Source organism: Bombina bombina, chromosome 2, assembly GCF_027579735.1.
Source record: "Bombina bombina isolate aBomBom1 chromosome 2, aBomBom1.pri, whole genome shotgun sequence".
NCBI classification, from domain to species: Eukaryota; Metazoa; Chordata; class Amphibia; order Anura; family Bombinatoridae; genus Bombina; species Bombina bombina.
The window spans coordinates 907,357,818-907,382,188 of record NC_069500.1 but is presented as its reverse complement, the minus strand read 5'-3'; the positions used below and the strand labels follow the sequence as shown (position 1 = coordinate 907,382,188).

The window sequence follows — 24,371 nt, the reverse complement described above, 5'->3', positions numbered from 1 at the left end:
GCGTGTCCAGATGCGCTTAGGAGAAGAAAACAGACCCGCTCAGGTTTTTGTTTGCGAGATATCTATTTAACCCTTCACTTTAGAAATCTGGCGCTAAGCTAATGTTATATAATTCTGCACTATGTGCAGAATTATTTAACATTATTTGCTAGGTTTACTGGTCCTTTAAACTTTGGATTCTTATCGATCAGTAAAGCTTGTTTTGGGAACAGTCATTTGTTCATCTAGGATGGTAGTTAAAAGCTTTGATAAATCTGCCATACCTTTTTGTACTTTTGGGCATGTCCACCACATATGGAAATATGTACCTGTTTCTGAACACCCTCTCTATAGCAGTTTTTGGAGCCTCCACTAATCATGTGTGCTGTTTTTAGTGGGGTCAGGTGACATCGGAATATAGTTTTAATGCAGTTCTTCCTCAGATCTGCACTAAGCAGACCTTTGCTTGAGTTAAAAAATATTGTATTCCACTTATCTAAATCTATTTCCTCGCCTAGATCTCCCTCCCATTGATGGACAATAGTAGAGTTAGATATTTTGTTTGTCCCTTGTATGGCAAGATATAATTGGGAAATGGCTTGCTTTTGTCTGTGTACAGCACTACAGAGTTTCTCAAAGATAGTTTTGGACTATGGTACATATAAAGTATTTATGTATGTGTATGGCTGATGCTATTTGTAAGTACAAAAACCATGGTAATCGTATGGGGTCTAGTTTCTGCTGAAGTTGAGTAAAAGTCAGTATTTTCTTATTATCAAGAAAGTCTGCAATTCGATAAATATCTTTATGTGCCCATTTGTCTGATTTCTAGAGTCCCCCGATAGTAGTAGGTATTTCAAGTGTTTTATTAAAGAGTAAGTAGGTAGTAAGATTCCATCTTTATTAGCCAGCCCTATATGTTTAATTGTCATCATAGTTATTGGGCTGCAGAAGATATCACTACACCATACCCCCCCCCCCCCCCCCCATGTCAGCTTCTAGTTTAGGCCAGATCAGATCGTCCTGTGTCCGACCGAGTAAAGAGTTTTGGGCTAATCTAGCTGCCGAATAATAATCTGCAAGATTGGGAACTCCAACTCTGCCTAGTTGTCTATGTCGGGTTAGAATTTGTTGAGGAGTCCTCGCATGTTTGGAGTCTCTAAGAAATCTATGCAACTCTGATTGAAGGGCCTGTAGTTTAGATCTGTCTATTTTGATCGGTAGGGTTTTAAAGAGACATAGGGGGGTAGTTATCAAGCCGTCTACTTTACCTGTCTTCGCCGGTCCAATACGCTTGCCTACCATCGCCCCCGCGGACCTGCAAAATTTTGCCTAAGCTGTCAAAAAGCCGCGCACCAAGTACGGGGCGATGAGCAGCGGACTGTGATAGTTATCACTCATCTGATCTCGCTGCTCTTCTGCTTTTTTACAGCTTTATTGCTAGCCTGTCACTAAACACCCACACTAACTACACTGTTCTACCCCCTATACCGGCGCCCCTGGAGCCCCCCGCAACTAAATAAAGTTACTAACCCCTAAACCGCCGCTCCTAGACCCCGCCGCAACTCTTATAAATGTATTAACCCCTAAACCGCCGCTCCTAGACCCTGCCACAACTCTTATAAATGTATTAACCCCTAAACCGCCGCTCCCAGACACCGCCGCCACCTACATTATACCTAGTAACCCCTATCCTGCCCCCCTAATACCGCCGCCCTCTATAATAGTTATTAACCCCTATCCTGCTGATCCCGGACCTCGCCGCAACTAAATAAATAGTTTAACCCCTAAACCGCCGCTCCCGGACCCCGCCGCAACCTATATTAAACTTATTAACCCCTAATCTCCCCCCCCCCACACCGTCGCCACCTATAATAAATTTATTAACCCCTATCCTGCCCCCCACTACACCGCCGCCACTGTAATAAAATTATTAACCCCTAAACCTAAGTCTAACACTAACCATAACACCCCCCTAACTTAAATATTAATTAAATACATCTAAATATTATAACTCTTATTAACTAAATTAATCCTATTTAAAACTAAATACTTGCCTTTAAAATAAACCCTAATATAGCTACAATATAAATAATAATTATATTGTAGCTATCTTAGGATTTATTTTTATTTTACAGGCAACTTTCAATTTATTTTAACTAGGTACAATAGCTATTAAATAGTTATTAACTATTTAATAGCTACCTAGCTAAAATAAAGAGAAATTAACCTGTAAAATAAAAACTAACCTAAGTTACAATTACACCTAACACTACACTATACTTTAATAAATTATTTCTATTTAAAACTAAATACTTACCTGTAAAATAAACCCTAAGATAGCTACAATATAATTAATAATTACATTGTAGCTATTTTAGGATTTATATTTATTTTACAGGTAACTTTTTGTATTTATTTTAGCTAGTTAGAATAGTTATTAACTATTTAATAACTACCTAGCTAAAAGAAATACAAAATTACCTGTAAAATAAATCCTAACCTAAGTTACAATTAAACCTAACACTACACTATCATTAAATTAATTAATTACCTACAAATAACTACAATTAAATACAATTAAATAAACTAACTAAAGTACAAAAAATAAAAAAAGCTAAGTTACAAAAAATAAAAAAAATAAGTTACAAACATTTTAAAAATATTACAACAATTTTAAGCTACTTACACCTAATCTAAGCCCCCCTAATAAAATAACAAAGCCCCCCAAAATAAAAAAAATTCCCTACACTATTCTAAGCTCTTTTACCTTACCAGCCCTTAAAATGGCCTTTTGCGGGGCATGCCCCAAAGAAAACAGCTCTTTTGCCTGTAAAATAAAACATACAATACCCCCCCCAACATTAAAACCCACCACCCACATACCCCTAGTCTAACCCAAACCCCCCTTAAAAAAAACCTAACGCTACCCCCCTGAAGATCATCCTACCTTGAGACGTCTTCACTCAGCCGAGCCACCGATGGAACCGAAGAGGAGATCCGGAGAGGCAGAAATCCTCATCCAAGGGGCGCTGAAGTAATCTTCCATCCGATAGAAGTCATCATCCAGGCGGCGCTGAAGAAGTCTTCCATCCCGGCGATGTCATCTTCCAAGCGGCGTCTTCAATCTTCATCCATCCGGAGCGGAGCCATCTTCAGACGAGCCGACGCGGAGCCATCCTCTTCTTACCGACGAATGGATATTCCTTTAAGGGACGTCATCCAAGATGGCGTCCCTTCAATTCCGATTGGCTGATAGGATTCTATCAGCCAATCAGAATTAAGGTAGGAAAAATCTGATTGGCTGATTGAATCAGCCAATCAGATTGAAGTTCAATCCGATTTGGCAGAATATAGTCGGTTGCAGTATTTGACTTGTGAATATATAGTCGATCTTCGTATATGGTGTCTTAAGGTGTCCCTGTATAGTGTTTCCCACGCGTCTTGTTAGCCATGTGGAGATAACTTTTCAAATATATGTTTAGCTGTAACTTTTTGCCTCATTTTTTTTTTTTTTTTTGATAAGTCAATTGTTGTAGTTTTAGAGCCTGGGGTTGCATGAAAGGGCTGTGAGTACTTCCTAGACCAATATTTGGGTATCTGTGTTTTAATGAAATGGGTTTCTTGGAGATATACAATGTTAGCTTGAAGTTTTTTGTACTGAGTTATTGCTGTCCTTTTTTATATCAGAATTAAGTCCGCTCACATTATGTGAGATTAAGTTAATTCCAGGATTTGCTAATTTCATTGCTATGTTTCATTGTCATGCTCAATGATATATATAAAATGTCTCTTACTATATTTGATGTCAGTTTTGTATATAGGTTGAGGTAATCTAGTGTGTTAAGTATCTGAAAGATAAAGAGTACACTATTTCTTTTTCAAATAACTTTTTCTAGCAGATGTTATAGTGGAATAGTTTTCAGGCGTACAGTAAAAACAATACAGTGCAATACATTGCAATAACAAAAATAAACTAATTTCATTATTGATTATAACCCCCCCCCCCCCCACACACACACACACACACATAATATGTAATCAAGTATTTGCATCGATATTCATTATAAGTAGTGATATTATGATTAATGTGCATCTCTCTAGGTGACTCTGAAAAGAAGAGCACTCAGCATGCTATAATATAACATCTCGTCAAGGGAAAATAACCTGTAATAATCAATTCAGATTTCCTGAGTATATTATGACTAATAGTACCTGATCCTTGTTGGTTAGGTAGTAAAGTAAGTTACTAAACTTTGCTAGTCAGCTGATACATCTCTGCCAGCCTTCTTCTTGGATGATATGTAGAGTTGTTGATGGTTATTGTATTCAGGTTTTAGCTTTTTTTTGTTGACTTTAGACTAGCTTGACTTCTTTGGATTGCGTGGTAAAGACATTGTTTTAGCTGACTTTGCCAGATCTGTGTCTGGGGGGAATCTCCGGTGTTTCCAAACCATAGAGCTTGCATATCTCAGGAATCTCTGTAGGCATTTTGATTGTAGTCATCCTTCCGTCTTTAAGTATGTTTAGGGCAATAGGAAAGCCCCAACGATATGGGATCTGTTTTTTCAGAAGTATAGGTGTTAGGGGTCGGAGTCTGTTAGGTCGCTGTAAGGTTCTTACGCAAAGATCTTGAAAAAATGTAACCACATTACCTTGAAATTTAAATGTAGGTTTCTTTCTGGCTGCATTAAGAATCTTTTCTCTATCTGTGAACTTAAAGAACTTGACAATTACATCCCTTGGAGGTAAATCATTTGTATGCCTTGCTCCTCAGGTATTCCTTTGAGTCTGATGGACCTCCTACTTCGATTCTCCATGTCCTCCATCTTGTCATGAAGATCAATCGGTTGTTGTTGTTGAGAGGAGATTGTTTGTTTGCCATATTGTATAAACATTTTCTGCTAAGTCATCTTTATCATTTTCCAGCCCTTCAACTCTATTTCCAAGTTCAACCATCTCATTTTTGATATCTTATAAGCTGTTGGAAACAGTTGTGTTTAGATTATCAATTTTATCCCACAGTTTCTCGGAATTTAGATACCAAAGATGTAAATCCGCCTTAGTTGCTGGTGTTTGAGCATCAAAGGATATTTGTTGCTGAGTTTCTGATTCAATTTCTTCCTCATTTTCCATTGTTATGGCTTCTGATTGTTTATTAGCCATTGCTGCTCTAATATGTGTGTCCATAGGAGCTGTGGTAGCTTTGTCTGGTTTATTAGGCTTCCTAGTTGACATCTTATATGTATAAATGTGTCTTGTCTCAGCGTATTGAAAAATAAACTCTCCCAGCTTTACTATAAGTTTTGCTTATGTTTAAGGCAGCTAGTGTGTTCCAAAGCCCAGAGTAATGTCAGCTGTGTCTTTCGTTGTAAGGTCTGCTGTTATGTCCTTCGTTAGCTTCCCCCTGCTAATGTGGGAATTAAATTAGGCCTCCTCTTAAAACATGCTTATCTTATTTGTTTCTAGTCCGGTTATTATTATTAGGAGTGATACCTCCGTTGCTTCTGGTTCTACTGCGCAGAACTATATTGTTAAGGCCTTATGTCTCAGTTAGATAACCGTTGCTTGTTAGCGTCTCTGTCACACCCGCAGGGGCGAAACTACAGGGGGTGCAGTTTCGTTAATAAAAAACGCTAAACTACCACTGCCTGCACTGATATCATGTGAGTGTGACATGACTACAGGGGTTAGTGTTTCTGTTTTACCCATTGGTGTTTGTGTGTGTGTGTGTGTATGGTGTGTGTATGTGTGTATGTATGTGACTTTGTGTGTATTTATGCATGTATGTGTGTTTGTGTATGTTTGTGGAACCAGCAAATTACAGACCTTGTTAATACAGCTTGAGGGGGCAGGGGGTAAACAGTGTCACTATACAGTACCACTATATACAGTATGGGGGGGTGGACCATGTCATTGACTACTGTGGTCACTTTATAAAGTACTGGGCGGGTAGGATCAGGCCAGCCATCTCACCGGCAGATTACAGACTGTGTCACTAACTTACTATATACAGTACTGGGGGGGTTAAATATTGTCACTATATATATATATACAGTAATAGGGGGGTCAGACCATCTCACAGACTGTGGGCACAGGGTACCTCCTTTTGCAGACATGTAATCTGATTCACATTTTTTTCTGTGTTCAATGTAAAAAAAAAAAAAAAGTATTACATTCACCTTTTTTTGGAGGGGGGAGGGGTGGTGGGCCCTTCTTAGATTCTTGCACCTGGGCCCTGTGGTTTCTAGTTACGTCTCTGCACACTCGGTTCATTTGTTTCCTTATGATGGGAATATGTAAGACATATGTCTTGTTGCTTTGGGCCTTGGCGTTAGTGACCATATAAAGACAGGCCTCCCCCGTGTTTTAAACAGTGTTGGTGCATTGTGGAAGATAAAGATGCTTACTTGCCTAAGGTCGGCTCCTGTATATCAATTCGGATGCATCTGCTATTATTTGAGCTGCATCTGGAGATTGCTACCAAACCGCGTGGCAAACTAAGATGGCGTCTGCTTATTGTAGAGTTGCATCAGGTCAGCTCTCTGCTCGTTTGGAGTGCCGATTTCAGCAGATATAAGTCTCTGCAGTTAGCCTTAACTGTTATAGCCGCTCGCATCTGGGAAGTATAGCCCGAGTCACCTATATTGCTAAGTCGCTACACGGAGCTCAGCACTCACACGTCCATCTTTGAGCGCTGTTAAGCTCCGCCCCTTCGTTTAAGTTTTAAAGTGATGCTAAACCCAAATTTTTTTCTTTCATGATTTAGATAGAGGCTGCCATTTTAAGCAACTTTCTATTTTACTCCTACTATCAATGTTTCTTTGTTCTCTTGCTATCTTTATTTAAAAAGCAGGAATTGAAAGCTTAGGAGACAGTCCATTTAAGGTTCAGCACCCTGGATAGCACTTGCTTTATTGGTGGCTACATTTAGCAAACCAATAAGCAAGCATAACCCAGGTTCTGAACCAAAAATGGGCCGGCTCTTAAGCTTCACATTCCTGCTTTTAAATAAAAATAGCAAAAGAACGAAGAAAAATTGATAATAGGAGTAAGTTAGAAAGTTGCTAAAAATTGTGTGCTCTATCTGAATCATTTAAGAAAAAAATTGGGTTTAGTGACCCTTTAAGTGTAAAGTTTTTTTTTTTTGTTTTTTTTTTTACAATAGTTAGGGACAGATATGAGTCACTAAAGTGTGCAATCAGTGGCTTTGTGGGATATAGCAATGTTGAGATAGCTCCTTTACTAGCTCATTTAGAACTGTTACTAACTGGCTTTAGCAGTGGATGTGAAATAAGAGAACAGGATTATAAATCAACTAAGTTACAACATGGTGTGGTGGTGCCAAGAGAAACTGGAAAACCCTCAGTTTTAATAGTTCATTATAGAAAAAGGGGACAAAATAAATGATAAATTGCATGTTTTTTTTACTTCATAGCATTAAACATATATAATATATATATATATTTTATTTTTAAACATGTTTAATGTCTCTTTACACACTTTGTAGAACGTTAAACAGAGTATTTCATTTTTACACTAGAATGTCTTGCTTGTTTAGTAGAAAGAGCAGAACTCGTAGTTGATGTGTTGGTGTAACATGAAATCCTTTTACTAAAGGAACAAATCCCAGTTTTGTATGTAAGATTTGTCACATTCCCATTTCAGGAACAGAGGTAATTGAAGAGGATTTCCTTTTAGCATTGGGCAAACCGCCATAGTTTGTTTTTTAAGGAAAAAAGTAATGCCACAAATTATTTTTCTTGTTCTTAAGGTTCTATTATCCTTAAAAGCAAATGAAACACTTTTTGCAAAAAGTGTGTTTTGTCCAACGTTCCCTATAACTTGGGTTTTTAATATGCTGCAAATGGTCTAAACCAGCAATTTGATTTGCAGCATTTTGTAGGCTTCAGAATTAGCTTTTTGGCCTCTCTACAAAACATAGGACAAGCACAATTGTACAAAAAGCAAGAAGTGTTTAAATGTACTTTTAAACAAAAAAATCACTAACAATAACCAAATCCTCTTTTATGAATGGAAATTATTCAATAGCAGAAACTGGAACGTGAGAAAGAGGCACTTATGTCTGTGGTATACACTTCACAGAGTGTGGCTGGATTCATTCATTAGTGAACTCTGTTGTTAACGAAACAGGGAAAAAAAATACAGAAGTGAAACGTATATGTGGTCAGTGGTAAAAAATACTTAATAAATTGCTAAGAATAAATGCTGACGCTCTGTATTTTCTTTATTTCTGCAGTTGAATGTGCACAAAACACTCCGGCATATTTTGCCAAACGACTACACAAAGCTCTTAAGGTATTTGTTATTATTCTTAATTATTTGTTTAAGAAAACTAAATGCTTCATCATTACCTTTTTACAGGAATTGGATAGAGATCTGATTTTGGAAGTGAGCGGCAGTAGATCTCACTGGCAGGATAAATCCATATTGTATAAATAAAGAAAACTTTGGAAGTAAAATATAGACGGATCAGCAGTTCTTCTATAAATGAGCAGTTTATCTTCTCTATCTGGGGAAATTACCTACTTGACGTTAGCCTTGAAATATTAGCATAGGTAGCAGGAAGCCAGTATGGCTGTCTTAAAGGACCAGTCAATACAGTAGATTTGCATAATCAACAAGTGCATGATAAGAAGACAATGCAATAGCACTTAGTCTGAACTTCAAATGAGTAGTAGATTTTTGTTAAATAAATTGCAAAGCTATGTCTCTTTCCACTCCCCCTGTATCATGTGACAGCCATCAGCCAATCACAAATGCATATATGTATATGCTGTGAATTCTTGCACATGCTCAGTAGGAGTTGGTGACTCAAAAAAGTGTAAATATAAAAAGACTGTGCAAATTTTGTTAATTGAAGTAAATTGGAAAGTTGTTTAAAATTGCATACTGTATCAGAATCTTGAAGTTTAATTTTTACTTGTGTGTCCCTTTTAAAGGGATGTTAAACAGTCTCATTGTTGTAATAAAAAAGCACTAAGCAGTTGCTTATACTTAAAGGGACATAAAACCCAACATTTTTATTCATGATTTAGATAGAACATACAATTTTTCTAATTTACTTCACTTTTCAAATTTTTTTCTTCAGTTTTCTTGTTATTCTTTGTTGAAAAGCTGGAAGGTAAGTTCAAGAGTGTGCACGTGTCTGCAGTTCTATATGGCAGCAGTTTTGCAACAATTTTATATATTAACAAGAGCACTAGATGGCTGCACTATTTCCTGTCATTTAGTGTTCCAGACATGTAAAACAAAGTATAGAGTTTTACATCTTTAGTTTCTCTCCGTTTGGATGCTGATAGAGAGCTGCCTTTTCGCTCAGCCAGCTGGATTGCTGCCAAAATCCAGCCCGCCCCTATTGGCATAATTGAATGCCTTCACCTATTGTGAGTACCCTGTGATCATATTATATTGGTACACCTTCAGAATCTCCATTGATCTGCACCATTGGCGCCCCTTTCGTGTTGTTCTTTCTTTCCAGACATGTGCACACTACCTATCTAGTTATCTGTTCAACAAAGAATAACAAGAGAACAAAGCAAATTTGATAATAGAAGTAAATTGGAAACTTTTTTTAAATTGTATTCTCTATCTGAATCATGAAAGAAAAAAATGTCAATGTCCCTTTAATAGAAATAATTGCAATCTGTATAATTCATGTATTTAAGTGGATTTTATTTTTTATATTTTACACTATATTTGTGCTTCCTGTCACAGCCCTACAAGGAGGAGGAGCCTTTGCAGTAACTTTTATCTTAGCCTGATGTCATAAAACTTCTAGGCTAGTGGACAGACTAGATAACAGGGAGTCAGATTTGCTCATGCCCAGAACTGACAGAATTAAAACTTAACGGCTAGATTTAGAGTTTGGCGTTAGCCGTCAAAAGCAGCGTTAAGGGGTCCTAACGCTGCTTTTTACCGCCTGCAGGTATTTAGAGTCAGCCAGGAAAGGGTCTACCGCTCACTTTCTTTCCGCGACTCCAGGCTACCGCAGATCCCCTTACGCCAATTGCGTATCCTATCTTTTCAATGGGATTTGCATAACGCTGGTATTTGGAGTCTTGGAAGAAGTGAGCGGTACAGCCTCTTCTGACAAGACTCCTACCGCCAAAAAAAGTCGGTAGTTAAGAGCTTTATGGGCTAACACCGGAACATAAAGCTCTTAACTACTGTGCTATAAAGTATACTAACACCCATAAACTACCTATGTACCCCTAAACCGAGGCCCCCCCACATCGAAAACCCTCTAATAAAAATTTTTAACCCCTAATCTACCGACCGGACACCGCCGCCACATACATTATAGCTATGAACCCCTAATCTGCTGCCCCCAACGTCGCCGCTACCTAACTACAATTATTAACCCCTAATCTGCCGACCGGACCTCGCCACCACTATAATAAATGTATTAACCCCTAAACCGCCGCACTCCCACCTCGCAAACACTATAATAAATTGTATTAACCCTTAATCTGCCCTCCCTAACATCGCCGCCACCTACCTACAATTATTAACCCTTAATCTCCCGCCCGCAACGTTGCCGCTACTATAATAAATGTATTAACCCCTAAACCTAAGTCTAACCCTAACACTCCCTAACATAAATATTATTTAAATAAAACAAAATAATATTCCTATAATTAAATAAATTATTCCTATTTAAAACTAAATACCTATCAAATAAACCCTAATATAGCTACAATATAACTAATGGTTACATTGTAGCTATTTTAGGATTTATATTTATTTTACAGGCAACTTTGTATTTATTTTAACTAGGTACAATAGTTATTAACTATTTAATAGCTACCTAGTTAAAATAATTACAAAATTACATGTAAAATAAATCCTAACCTAAGTTACAATTAAACCTAACACTATCATTAAATTAATTAAATAAATTAACTACAATTACCTACAATTACATTTAATTAAATAAACTAATCTATAATACAAAAAAAAAAACACTAAATTACAGAAAATAAAAAAAATTACAAGGTTTAAACTAATTACACCTGATCTAAGCCCCTAATAAAATATTAAAGCCCCCCAAAATAAAAAAAATGCCCTACCCTATTCTAAATTACAAAGTAATCAGCTCTTTTACCAGCCCTTAAAAGGGCTTTTTGCGGGGCATTGCCCCAAAGTAAATAGCTGTTTTACCCGTTAAAAAAAAAAAATACAACCCCCCCCAACATTAAAACCCACCACCCACAAACCCCTACTCTAACCCACCCAATACCCCCTTAAAAACCCCACTAACACTAACCCCCTGAAGATCTCCCTACCTTGAGCCGTCTTCACCCAGCCGAGCCGAATTCTTCATCCAATCCGGACGATGTGGTCCTCCATCCGGGCGAATTCTTGATCCAAGCGGCAAAGAAGAGGTCCTCCATCCGGGCGATGTCTTCCTCCAAGCGGCATCTTCTATCTTCTTTCTTCCGGCTCCATCTTCAGACCGCCGACGCGGAACATCCACCTTCCCCGACGGACTAATGACGAATGACGGTTCCTTTAAGGGACATCATCCAATATGGCGTCCCTTGAATTCCGATTGGCTGATAGGATTCGATCAGCCAATCGGAATTAAGGTAGGAAAAATCTGATTGGCTGATTCAATCAGCCAATCAGATTGAAGTTCAATCCGATTGGCTGATCCAATCAGCCAATCGGATTGAGCTTGCATTCTATTGGCTGTTCCAATCAGCCAATAGAATGCAAGCTCAATCCGATTGGCTGATTGGATCAGCCAATCGGAATTCGAGGGACGCCATCTTGGATGACGTCCCTTAAAGGAACCGTCATTCGTCGTTAGTCCGGGGAAGGTGGATGTTCCGCGTCGGCGGTCTGAAGATGGAGCCAGAAGATAGAAGATGCTGCTTGGAGGAAGACATCGCCCGGATGGAGGACCTCTTCTTTGCCGCTTGGATCAAGACATCGCCCGGATTGGATGAAGAATTTGGCTCGGCTGGGTGAAGACGGCTCAAGGTAGGGAGATCTTCAGGGGGTTAGTGTTTTTTTAAGGGGGGATTGGCTGGGTTAGAGTAGGGGTATGTGGGTGGTGGGTTTTAATGTTGGGGGGGGTTGTATTTTTTTTTTTACAGGTAAAAGAGCTGATTACTTTGGGGCAATGCCCCGCAAAAAGCTCTTTTAAGGGCTGGTAAAAGAGCCTATTACTTTGTAATTTAGAATAGGGTAGGGCATTTTTTTATTTTGGGGGGCTTTATTATTTTATTAGGGGGCTTAGATTAGGTGTAATTAGATTAAACTTCTTGTAATATTTTTTTATTTTCTGTAATTTGTTTGTTTTTTTGTATTCTAGATTAGTTTATTTAATTAAATGTAATTGTAGTTAATTTATTTAATTTAATGATAGTGTAGTGTTAGGTTTTATTGTAACTTAGGTTAGGATTTATTTTACATGTAATTTTGTAATTATTTTAACTAGGTAGCTATTAAATAGTTATTAACTATTTAATAGCTATTGTACCTAGTTAAAATAAATACAAAGTTGCCTGTAAAATAAATATAAATACTAAAATAAAAGACTTAGGTTTAGGGGTTAATACATTTATTATAGTAGCGGCGACATTGCGGGCGGGAGATTAGGGGTTAATAATTGTAGGTATGTGGCGGCGATGTTAGGGAGGGCAGATTAGGGGTTAATGCAATTTTATTATAGTGTTTGCGAGGCGGGAGTGCGGCGGTTTAGGGGTTAATACATTTATTATAGTGGCGGCGAGGTCCGGTCGGCAGATTAGGGGTTAATAATTGTAGTTAGGTAGCGGCGACGTTGGGGGGGGGGCAGATTAGGGGTTAATAAATATAATATAGGTGTTGGCGGTGTTGGGGGCAGCAGATTAGGGGTTCATAGCTATAATGTAGGTTGCAGCAGTGTCCGGAGCGGCAGATTAGGGGTTAATAGTATAATGCTGGTGTCAGCCATAGCGGGGGCGACAGATTAGGGGTTAATAAGTGTAAGGTTAGGGGTGTTTAGACTCGGGGTTCATGTTAGGGTGTTAGGTGTAGACATAAAATGTATTTTCCCCATAGGAAACAATGGGGCTGTGTTAGGAGCTGCTTTTTTGCAGGTGTTAGGTTTTTTTTCAGCCAGCTCAGCCCCATTGTTTTTCCAGCTTACCGCTACCGTAGGCAACGCTGGTATTGAGGGTTGAAGTGGAGCTAAATTATGCTCAACGCTCCCTTTTCTGAGCCTAACGCAGCCACTCAGACAACTCTAAATACCAGCGTTGTCTTAAGGATGCGCTGGAATAAAAAGCAGCGTTAGCTACGCGGGTCTTTACCGACAAAACTCTAAATCTAGGCGTAAGTTTTGAAAATCCTCTGCTCTTAAAACACTGGGGGCAGAGGCTACACAGACGAGAGGGCTGCCTAATCACCCCAGGAAATGATTTCAATGGTTTAACATAAAGTTTTAGTATATTTTTATGTATATTATTGTATTATTATAAAGAAAACAGTGTGCATTATTTAGACAATGTAGAGCAGTGTTTCTTCACTGCATCACTTGGGTTAATTAGCAACATTACGTATTGAGATTAGTGCTTTAAGATGACTGAGTTAAGCAGTGCATCCAACCACTATACATTTGAAATGTTTGGTAATTGTAATTAAGGGGTGGGAAATTATGACATGGTTTAGGGTCACTACTATCCCTTTAAATATTAAGGGTTGTATTAAGTACTGTGGTAAAAGCAGCAGTATGTCATGTAGCCAGACACCGCATCATGAAGTCCTGGAGGCTTGACATTGACACTGTAGTAATGATTAGAGAAGCTATTGCATCCAGTGTGAGTACAGGACACATACACTGCAGTTTGCTAAATTCAATGAATTGTGTAGTAAAGACTTTAGAATGGGATGTAATTACTTTAATAAAACAATATGGTACATAATACTATACAAAGCCTTTATATGTTCTGTTTACATTCCAGGGAGCAGGAACAGATGAATATACTCTTACAAGAATTATGGTCTCTAGATCAGAAATCGATCTTTTGGACATCCGCACTGAATATAAGAAACTTGCTGGATACTCTTTGTATTCTGCAATTAAGGTAAGGCTAATAGACTGACTGTAAACATCTTCTTTTTATTGATTGTCATTTTTCTACAAAGACAAACCTTGTTCTGTACTGAGGTTTAGAACATTTTGGTGATTTTTTTTTTTATTTTTTTTAAATTTAAAAAAATAATTATTTAAAATTCTTATCTTGACAGTTTCACGATTTACCGTGCGAGAGTTCTTAAAATCCCATTATAGGAGATTACAGTTGCGGCTACTTCCTTCTTATAAAAAAAAATATTTCCTGCACTGTTCTTCATTGTTTTCAGGTTACAATTTTGCCAAATTGAAAAAAGCTTTTTTCTCAATAAATGAATAAAAAAAAAAAAAACTAAAAGAAAAACTTTAAAAAAAATAAAATAATAATTGAGCAAACGTGTCTAGTATAACCATATACAGATGACTTTCACATTGTTTAGCACTTTAATAGGATGGTTTTGAAATACAAAAGGTTAATTTAACACATTGATTATTTTCCTTAGACACAAATCCAGATTTCACATTTTGTAATATTTTTTTTCTAACATTATTAACAGTTTTGCCCCACCTTTTTTTTTTTTTGGCCAAAGTTTTCAGCGGTTTATACAAATTATTTGCAGTGTAAACTTGGTGCAACTGTTGTCGATTTTAAGGAAAAACACTAAGCCAAAAATATCTGTACTATAAAGGAAATTGTAACTATAATTTAACTATACAAGATTCATTGTCGGCAACTATTTAAACCCAGCACAAGTAAGGCTAAAATGTCTCCAGAGTTCTATCTTCTGTAAAGTGAACACAATGAGGCCTATGTATCAAAGGTCTTGTGGACCTGATCCGACAGTGCGGATCAGGTCCGCAAGACCTCGCTGAATGCGCAGCATTGCACCAGCAGCTCACAAGAGCTGCTGGTGCAACGCCGCCCCCTGCAGACTCGTGGCCAATCGGCCGACAGCAGGGAGGTGTCAATCAACCTGATCGTACTCGATCGGGTTGAATTGTGGCGATTCCTGTCCTGCTCAGAGCAGGCGGACAGAGTTATGGATCAGCGGTCTTTAGACCGCTGCTTCATAACTGCGGTTTCTGGCGAGTCTGAAGACTCGCCAGAAGCACGGGCCCACAAGCTCCATACGGAGCTTGATAAATGGGCCTCAATAAGTGTACAGAAACACAACAAGCTCCTATACCCCTAGTAAAAGCTTTTGATTAGGGGGAAAGTGTGTGAAAACTGTAAACTTATAAATGGTACAAAACCTAAAAATCAGTGATCGACTTCTTCTAGTCTTCTTTTATAAATGAAATCTTTTTTTTAATTCTTAAATGGATACTAAACCAATTTTTTTTTTCTTTAATGAATCAGAGCATGCAATTTTAAGCAACTTTCTAATTTACTCCTATTAATTTTTCTTTGTTCTATTGCTATCTTTATTTTAAAAGCAGGGGTGTAAAGCTGAGGAGCCGGCCCATTTTTTTTTCAGAACCTGGGTTACGCTTGCTTATTGGTGGCTAAATGTAGCTACTAATAAGCAAGCACTATCCAGGGTGCTGAACCTAAAATGGGCCAGCTCATAAGCTTTGCATTTCTGTTTTTTTTAAAAGATAGCAAGAGAATGAATAAATATTGATAATAGGAGTAAATTAGAAAGTTGCTTAAAATTGCATGCTCTATCTGAATCATGAAAGGGAAATTTGGGTTTAGTATCCCTTTAATGTATTTTCAGCTTCAGTATATTGATTAAACCATTTCCTCTGTTTAATTAATTGTGTTCATTGTGACAGCATGTAAAGCACGCAAATTACATTTAGTCAGTTGGGTTAATACTGAACTATCAATTTGAGACAGGTAAATGGAAACCCCTCATTCCCTCCAATGCTTACCTTACCCACCATTGTTTTAAAGCTCATTTAACTCCATAAAGGGACATTAAATGCTTTGAGATGGTAATTGTGACGGGTATCGGCTATCCCAACTGGGTAGCTCCACCAGAAGGGTCCTTCCTATACCTGGAACATGCCGCTATGTAGTGGAGCAAAGTGATTATAGCGGATCCCACCCAAATAACCAGAAAGAACCAGTATTCGGGGAGTACCAATCCCCAAAAGAGCAGAGCTCTGGGGAGAAGGGCCACTGGAGCGTCCTGGTGTTAATGTCAGCGCGGAGGTGCGGCCAGACGATAGTTCCAGGAGCCCCGCCAGCCGGAAAGAGGTTAGGCGATCAGAGATCTGTGAGGGTGTACAGATCACAAAACAAGTAAAACCGAGAGTCTGGGAGATCGCGAATGACACAAAAAGGCCAAATCTGAGGTAAAAAGGAGTGAGCTGGGTAGTAGGGGGTGGAGGTAGCCCTTACAGCCTGGTATCCGTGACAGTCATATAAAATGATAAATCGTATATACAAAGAAAAAAACCTCTGCAATATACTTTCATTATTTATTTTGTCCCCTTTTCCTGTATTTTCATTCTGAAAGTGTGAGCTTTTCAGTTCCGGTTGGAAATGGAAGTGCAGAACACTGTTATATTCCATACAGCCATTGGCTGCACACTCTAGTGACCTATTTATAAATATATAATTATTATTTAATATATTAATTTAATATATATAATTATAATTTTATATATATATATATATATATATATATATTATTTTTCTATATATATTGTACTATTTATTTTTTTTTTTTTGAATCAAGATTTTTTTTATTGAGGTGTTTCAGCAACATGCAATTGACAAATACAGTACATATTTCGTAGAATTGTAACATGTATTCACTCATGACATATCATTTATCTATACAAAATATATCTAACATCTCAGATACCACCTCACCCTCATTTACTAGAAAGAGGGAGAGTCAGGGACATTTTATGTGAGTACAGAGTATTTGAATCATAAGTCACATTCACCTCTTTTATATTAAGTTTCCTATGTTGAGACAAAATAAACTTTATGCTAATTAAACAACCTTGAAAACCTATACTTCCTATAGAATGATATTTTGTATGTAATAAAAGTGTATTCATTATCTAAGGCTTTACATAATAGAAGAAGTCAGTACAGGTAATTCCCATTCAATACATGGGAACACCCTATAACAGTATGAAAGGAGTAGCGGATAAACACCGCTTATGTGTTCACCTATTTAAGGGTGAACTCTATATAGAATTATTACCCCCCTTGAACTCACACTCACGGGGGGTAATATGAGTGACATTGGGTAGGAATATTTTATACATATCAACTGGCCTATTGAATATCACCAGTCTTATTATTAATGACATTAATATATCCCACCAGAGTATAGAGCTTACATTCTAATAACATAGACACTAATGCCTACCCTACATAACGAACATCCTTTATACGATAAACATCAAAATAAAACAATATAAAAAATATCAGGCTCAATGAACGTGTTTAACATAAAAGGAAAAAGAGACAGAAAAAAACCTGCAAATTGTGCATGTAAGGCGTAAAGCTAGATAATACTGGAGTGAGGGGGGGATTTGGGTTTGGAGGGGCAGAGCCATATGCGCAAGCTCTTATATGTAATATAGTAGGGCAGACCGTAATAAGCTTTACTCTATAATATCTTAAGGGACTGTATAGCCAGTTAAAATATACAATATAAATAGACCTTAATAGGCTGAAGTCTGCTAATTTATGTGTGACATAATGAAAGTGTATAATAGGGCATACAAATGTCTAGTTTATAATTGCAGCAATGTAGTCTCTGATATAGCTTAGAGGGTAGAAGAATAGTATTAAACAATCAATTTGTTTTTAAATAGTTAATAGACTATGTCTATAGACTTCAAATAAATGGAGCAATAGGAGTAAGAAAACCATAACATTGCACAATTTAAGATAGCGTGATGGATGTATATCAAACACATATAACATAGGTAAGTAGCTTTATGCCCATAATACAGTTAAGGAGATAAATATAAGTTGTTAAGTTGACATGCCTGTCATAGCTCTATTGGTAAGAAATCTAACTTGAAAAAGCTTAAGTGTGTGTTTGTTACTGGGTAACGGCAGACTTAGCAAAGTGCTCAAAGTCGAGGTTATATATGTAGGAGTATTCTGTCAGTGTTAGGATAAACAGCCTCAGTAAAAATGCTTATAACAGAATAAGGTAATTAGCAGTAGCTATAAGAGCTTGCCTAGTATCTTAGTCAACACAACAAAACAGTGTTAAACCCAGTAGCCTATGCAAAGGTTTAAGCATGAAAAGTCACTAAAAAAAAAATAAAAAAAAAAATACATAATATAAAGAGAACCAAATACATTCCAGGGACATGTAGTGAGAATAATATGAGCAGCACCTGCCTAATTCTAGATATTATATATGCATGCGTACACTAAACTACAAAATGCACCACTACTGTACTCAACTTATATGAAATATTTAAGTCTCTCGCAAAGATTAAGCATTACATAAACATAATAAACTGATGCTAGACAGAACATTCTATACTATAACATTTTGCATAATCTCTCAAATTGCTGCAAATCATAGAGGGGTGTTGTATTGTTACTTGAGGTTATGTATGTCTCCCAAACACACCACAGTAAAGATAATCTAAATCTCTCCCAGTGTAACAACTATTTTTGTTTTATATTTATCTACACACCTCATAGCACTAACATGAATCCAAATATGACCATACTGATATTCATGACAACCTTTTTCTCACTCCAATTTTGTTCCTATCATTACCGCCATAAGCACACACCTCAAACTGGAAAACAAATTTTCATACACCATGGCCTGCTCTGTTACTGTAACTTATCTGCGGAGTGCTGGTGAAGTTATAAAAAATAGCCCTCCTACCCCCACCTCACAAAATTATAAAGTATCCCATTCACTATATGGCCAAACAAAAACTATGTCCAAATTCCTATTCCTTATGTTACTTGCCCTTGCAAATGATGTAGAGTCTAACCCTGGTCCCCCAGCAAATTCCAATCCTAGCCTTCCAGCTAAAAAAGGCCTCTCCTTTGTGCACTGTAATATCCGCAGCTTACTACCAAAAATCGATGCACTGCAAGCTTGGTGTTTACAATACAAGCCCAAAATCAATGTTATCTCTGAATCGTGGCTAACTGCAAAAATACCTGACTCTGCAATTGAAATACATGGGTATTCACGCCATAGAATTGACAGAGCAAAGAGAGGAGGCGCATTGTAATTTATGTTGACAATTCCACAAAGTTCACCCCCTTACAAAAATCTAGCTCTCCTGCCACCTTTGATTTCCTTTCTGGCACAATTGAGATACCATGCAGTAAATCAATCATTGTTGCAGGAATCTATTCCATTTCTGACATAGCCCATCTCCTTAGTGAAACCATAGCTCAAAACCCAAAAAGTTAAATTTTGGTTTTTGGAGATTTTTATATTGATTGGCTGAATCCAAAAAATAACAGTTGTTGCACGCTATTTAAATCTTTGCAGCTAACGCAATTAATCTCTTCCCCAACTCGCATAAACATCAAAAGCCATAATCATACCCTGCTCGACTGGATTCTCTCCACTTCTCCCAACCGAATCCAGGAGGTAGGTGTTCTCCATAACAATTTCAGTGACCACTGCATAGTGTACTGCGTGCGCAAAATAAAGGCAACTAAATCCCCTCCCAAGGTTAAAATCACCAGATCCTTCAAAAAATTTAATTTTCAAGAATTTCTAAATGACATCAAGAACCTCCCCTGGCACAGATTAAACCTAATCCCAGATCTAGACTCTGCAGTTGAATTCTTTCAGTCTGAACAACTAGTTTGGAATTTACATGCCCCGCTGCGTAAGGTGAGAGTAAAAGGAGCACACTTAAATTGGATCACAGCTGACCTCTTTCAAATGTTCCAGTTTCGGGATTCACTGTGGTCAAAGTTCAAGCATACTGGCTCTATGAATGATCACTGTGTATATAGACAATGGCGAAATATATGCACTAAACAAAATTGGCCAAGGCCCAATATTTCTGTGAAAATCTGAACAATAACATATCTAACCCTAGAAAGTTTTGGAAACTCATACATAACTTACAAAATCCACCAATCCACTCCCAACCCTCCACTGTCAATGTGGATAACCAAACCCTGCAACTCCCCTTAGAAGTAGCAAATGCCTTTAACAATTATTTTGTCGGATGCTCCACCACCCTGATTGACACTAATAAATGGCACGCATCTTGAAACTAGAAATGTAGATCAGACCCCACTAAAACAGCAAAGACCCAATATAGAGAAGTTCAATTTTAGACCTGTACCCATCAATGTTGTTAAACACCTTAATAATCAAAAAATGAAAAACCAGTCTGGACCTGATCAAATCCCAGCAATGCTGTTGAAGCTCAGTGTGCCGGCAATTGCTAAGCCTGTCACAACCCTAATTAATGAATCCTAGATGTCTGGATACATACCCAAACTCTGGAAAACTGCAAGAGTAGTGCCTATTCATAAAAGTGGGGAGTTAACCTTGGTTTCTAACTATCGCCCTATATAATTGCTCCCAGTATTGTCAAAATATTTAGAAAAATGCGTCCATACGCAACTATGTGAGTATTACCAACTTTCTAACTATCTGACCCCTGATCAATCAGGTTTTCGCCTGAATCACTCCACTACAACTGCCCTCCTAAAAGTTTGCAACGACATCCAAACTGGCATGGAACAAGGAGACCTAACTGGAGCTATTTTCTTTGATTTTGCAAAGTCCTTTGACACCGTAGACCATGACATACTACTGCTCAAACTAAAAAACTCTGGTATTGCTGATCGTCCGTTAACCTGGTTTCGATCATATATATCGGATCGATTACAATATGTCTCTGTCTCGAACAGTGACTCCCTCCCTCTCCCAGTCACGTGTGGTGTTCCCCAAGGTTCTATTCTCGGCCCCCTACTATTCACATGATTTATAAATGATCTGCCTAATGTCTGCAAATCCTCAATGTATGCAGATGACACGGTAATCTATGCAAACAATTCCGATCTGCGGCAGCTTGAAGCAGTGCTCCAAGACCAATTCACAGAGGTAGAAAAATGGATCTCAAAAAACAAACTCTTCCTAAACACTGACAAAACTGTCACAATGATCTTTGGAACAGGACCTAAATTACACAAATTACAAAATTCCCATCTACGCATCAAAACAAAATCCAACTGCACGCTGACCGCAGTCCACTCTTTCAAATACTTGGGTATGTTGTTAGACCCCAATCTATCTTTTGGCCTCCACATAGAAAAACTTGCATCTAAACTTTACCCAAAACTAGGTGCCCTGTACAGAAACAAATCCTGCCTCAGCCCTAGAGTAAAGGAAAAGATTGTACAGCAAATGCTGATGCCTATCATGGATTACGGGGACGTAGTATACGCACCTGCACCGCAAACTCACCTTAATAAACTTAATACATTGTATAACTCATTCTGCCGCTTTGTGCTACAATGTAACTACAGGACCCACCATTGTGACATGCTAAAAGAACTAAACTGGCTGCCACTGGAATCCAGACGCACCCTCCAGCTTTCCTGTCTTGTGTTTAAGAGCCTTTCTGGGAAGCTCCCACCCTACCTGAGCAGAGTGCTCTCCCCGGCTATTCCCACCTCCTATAACCTCCGATCCAATACCAGCACATTATTTAGTTTGCCTCAATACAAAAAGAAAGCAGCTCGATCCTCCTTTTCCTACAGAGCACCACAATTATGGAACGACCTCCCGCACACTTTCAAACCTTCCCCAAGCCTAATATCCTTTAAGATATCCCTCTCTACATATCTCAAAACAGAATGCACCTGTCATGGTTGATTAATTACCTGTTCTATGTTAAATTTTGTATATATTGTGTATTAATATTGTTTTTGAATTTTATTGTACCCTATTGTATCAATTGCAATGTTTTGTGATCCCAGGACATACTTGAAAACGAGAGAAATCTCAATGTATCCTTCCTGGTAAAATATTTTATAAATAAATAAATTGGCCACAGCAGAGAAGGTAACCTAAGTTACAACATGGCAGCTCCCATTATTTTATAGACACAAAAACTTTACACTTATTTTATCAATATTTAAACAGCTAATGAAACTTTAAAAAAATAAATCGGTTATTCTCAGACTAATCTTTCCTATGAATGCATCATTCTGTCTTGCATTTATTTAGTGTTTAAAGGGACACTCGAGTAAAAAAATATATTTTATGATTCAGAAATAGCATGCAGTTTTAAGCCACTTTCCTATTTACTTCCATTATCACATTTTGCACAATCTTGTTATATGCACACTTTCTGGGGAACAAGATCCTACTGAGCCTGTGTACAAGCTCATAAGGTATACGTATACTAGTCTGTGATTGGCTGATGTCATATGATACAGGGGGCCAGAAAATGGGAGAAAAAAATTGTCAGAAAAAAAATCTACTGCTTATTTGAAATTTAGAGTGGGCTTCAAATCAGTGTCTTTTTTTATTGTGCACTTAATTATACATTTCTACTGCACTGAGTGGTCCTTTAACCCTCCTCTAATTTTCAAAATCAATTATATAGCCTTAAATTATTTCACATATTTGTTTCCTGAACTAAAGATCCTCAGGTTGCATTTACAAATGCAGTCACTTTTACTTAGAACTTTCCCATAACCTGTCCCCCCCCCCCCACCCACCCATTGTCATGGTAACCAGCATCCAGCACAAGACATCAACACATGAATGACAACTTTCCACTCTGGCCTTGACGGGCTTATTTTGTATATTTAATCTGGCTTTCTGTGGTTGTTTCATAGCTCTCACCCCTTCCCCACTTGCTAGTTTTAGCTCTCTTGGCCTGGTTACTGAATCGCTAATAAAGGGAAGTAAGGCAAGTGCTGTCATTATACTGTATGTCAATAATACCCTGAAGCGTACATACAAGCTAGTCAGGCCTAAGTGTTCATTGTTAGCACATTGTTCACATGCTCTTATATAGAAGTCCCTTTCTGTTCCTCACATCCTGGTTTTTTTTTCTCTCTAGGCAATGGCCTTTATATGAGTACTCTAATGATTTAGTTGCTGCTCTGTATTGGCTTTTTTAGTCTTGCCTTGCTCTTTACCCAGGCATATGTTTTTTTTTTACACTCCTCTACTATGAAGTTGGAATAAATTAGTTTAATTTTACATGATTCTTACACAGATGCATCAGAGTTCTAAAATATTACCTGAAAATGCGCCTTCCCACAAACATGACTCTCTCTTTATTTTGATTTGATGCCCTAAGATAACTTAGGTTTCTTATTGGCTTTAGTCAGCCATTGCTCTTTCATACCAGGCATTGGGGAAAGATTCACCTTTTGCTACAGTTTGGCATCAACCTCATCGGCAGATCTCTGATACCTTGACTCATCAGTTGTGTGAAATAGCCACATGGTTCTCTTTACATACTTTGCAAATAGTCATCCATTTTATGTTTGCATTAGAATGTCCCTTTAAGTGCTGTCACTCTGAATGCCTGAAAAAAATTATTGGTAATTTTTATTTTTGTTTCTGCTAGAAAGTCCAATAGCCTAATATACTGCATAACATTTTTATTATATTTTATTTGTTTATCTTTCTGTTCTAGTCTGATACATCTGGAGATTACGAGGCAACACTGCTAAAACTCTGCGGGGGTGATGACTGAAAGGATGTGAAAAAAACTAAGATTAAATCTGCTCAGTATATATATTTTTAACCTGTATTTACATCATTTTTTCTCTTGAAGTTGAAAGAACACTGTTATAGGTAACTGCAGCACAATTGTTATATTAATAATAAAAAAAACTATTTACTACGTTTCTAACATCAAATTTTCTGTGTTCTTTGGCTGGGCTGTGACTTCTGGCACATTTACATATTAATACGTTGGTGATTCTCGACTAGGTTGTCAGGAAAGAGTGTGTCATGGAATGGTGTGCCCCAGAGAGCTTGCACATAGTTTGGTACATAGTGAATTATAAATAAAATGTTTTAAAAATGAAATAAAAATGTGTTAAGTATTACAATTAAAATAATTAGTAAGCGTAACTGCATATAATGACGTGGTCGACATCCACACAATGTGTTGAGCTCAGATGACAGACACATGTCGTCAACCAGAGGGCAGGTGCTTTTGGAGCTCATTGTGGTCCACCCCTGTCCTGCCTGTTAAAAAAATAAATAATAAATAAATATATAAACACATATATATATATATATATATATATATATATATATATATATATATATATATATATATATATATATATATATAATTACATATTTGTTGAAGAGTTCTTACATGCCTTGATATA

General features: G+C 37.5%; 1 protein-coding gene across 2 annotated transcripts in view; it reads left to right on the top strand.

Annotated features, from left to right (window-relative positions):
• The window catches only part of ANXA3 (annexin A3), a 128,002-nt gene extending 104,114 nt beyond the window's left edge, over positions 1–23,888 (top strand). For both annotated transcript variants that reach the window (XM_053703294.1, XM_053703295.1), the window contains exons 11-13: positions 8,240–8,298; positions 13,956–14,078; positions 23,663–23,888. In XM_053703294.1, coding sequence (XP_053559269.1) covers positions 8,240–8,298; positions 13,956–14,078; positions 23,663–23,722 — 242 coding nt within the window. In that variant the 3' untranslated portion in view covers positions 23,723–23,888. The remainder of the gene's footprint in view (positions 1–8,239; positions 8,299–13,955; positions 14,079–23,662) is intronic.
• Positions 23,889–24,371: the final 483 nt, after the last annotated feature.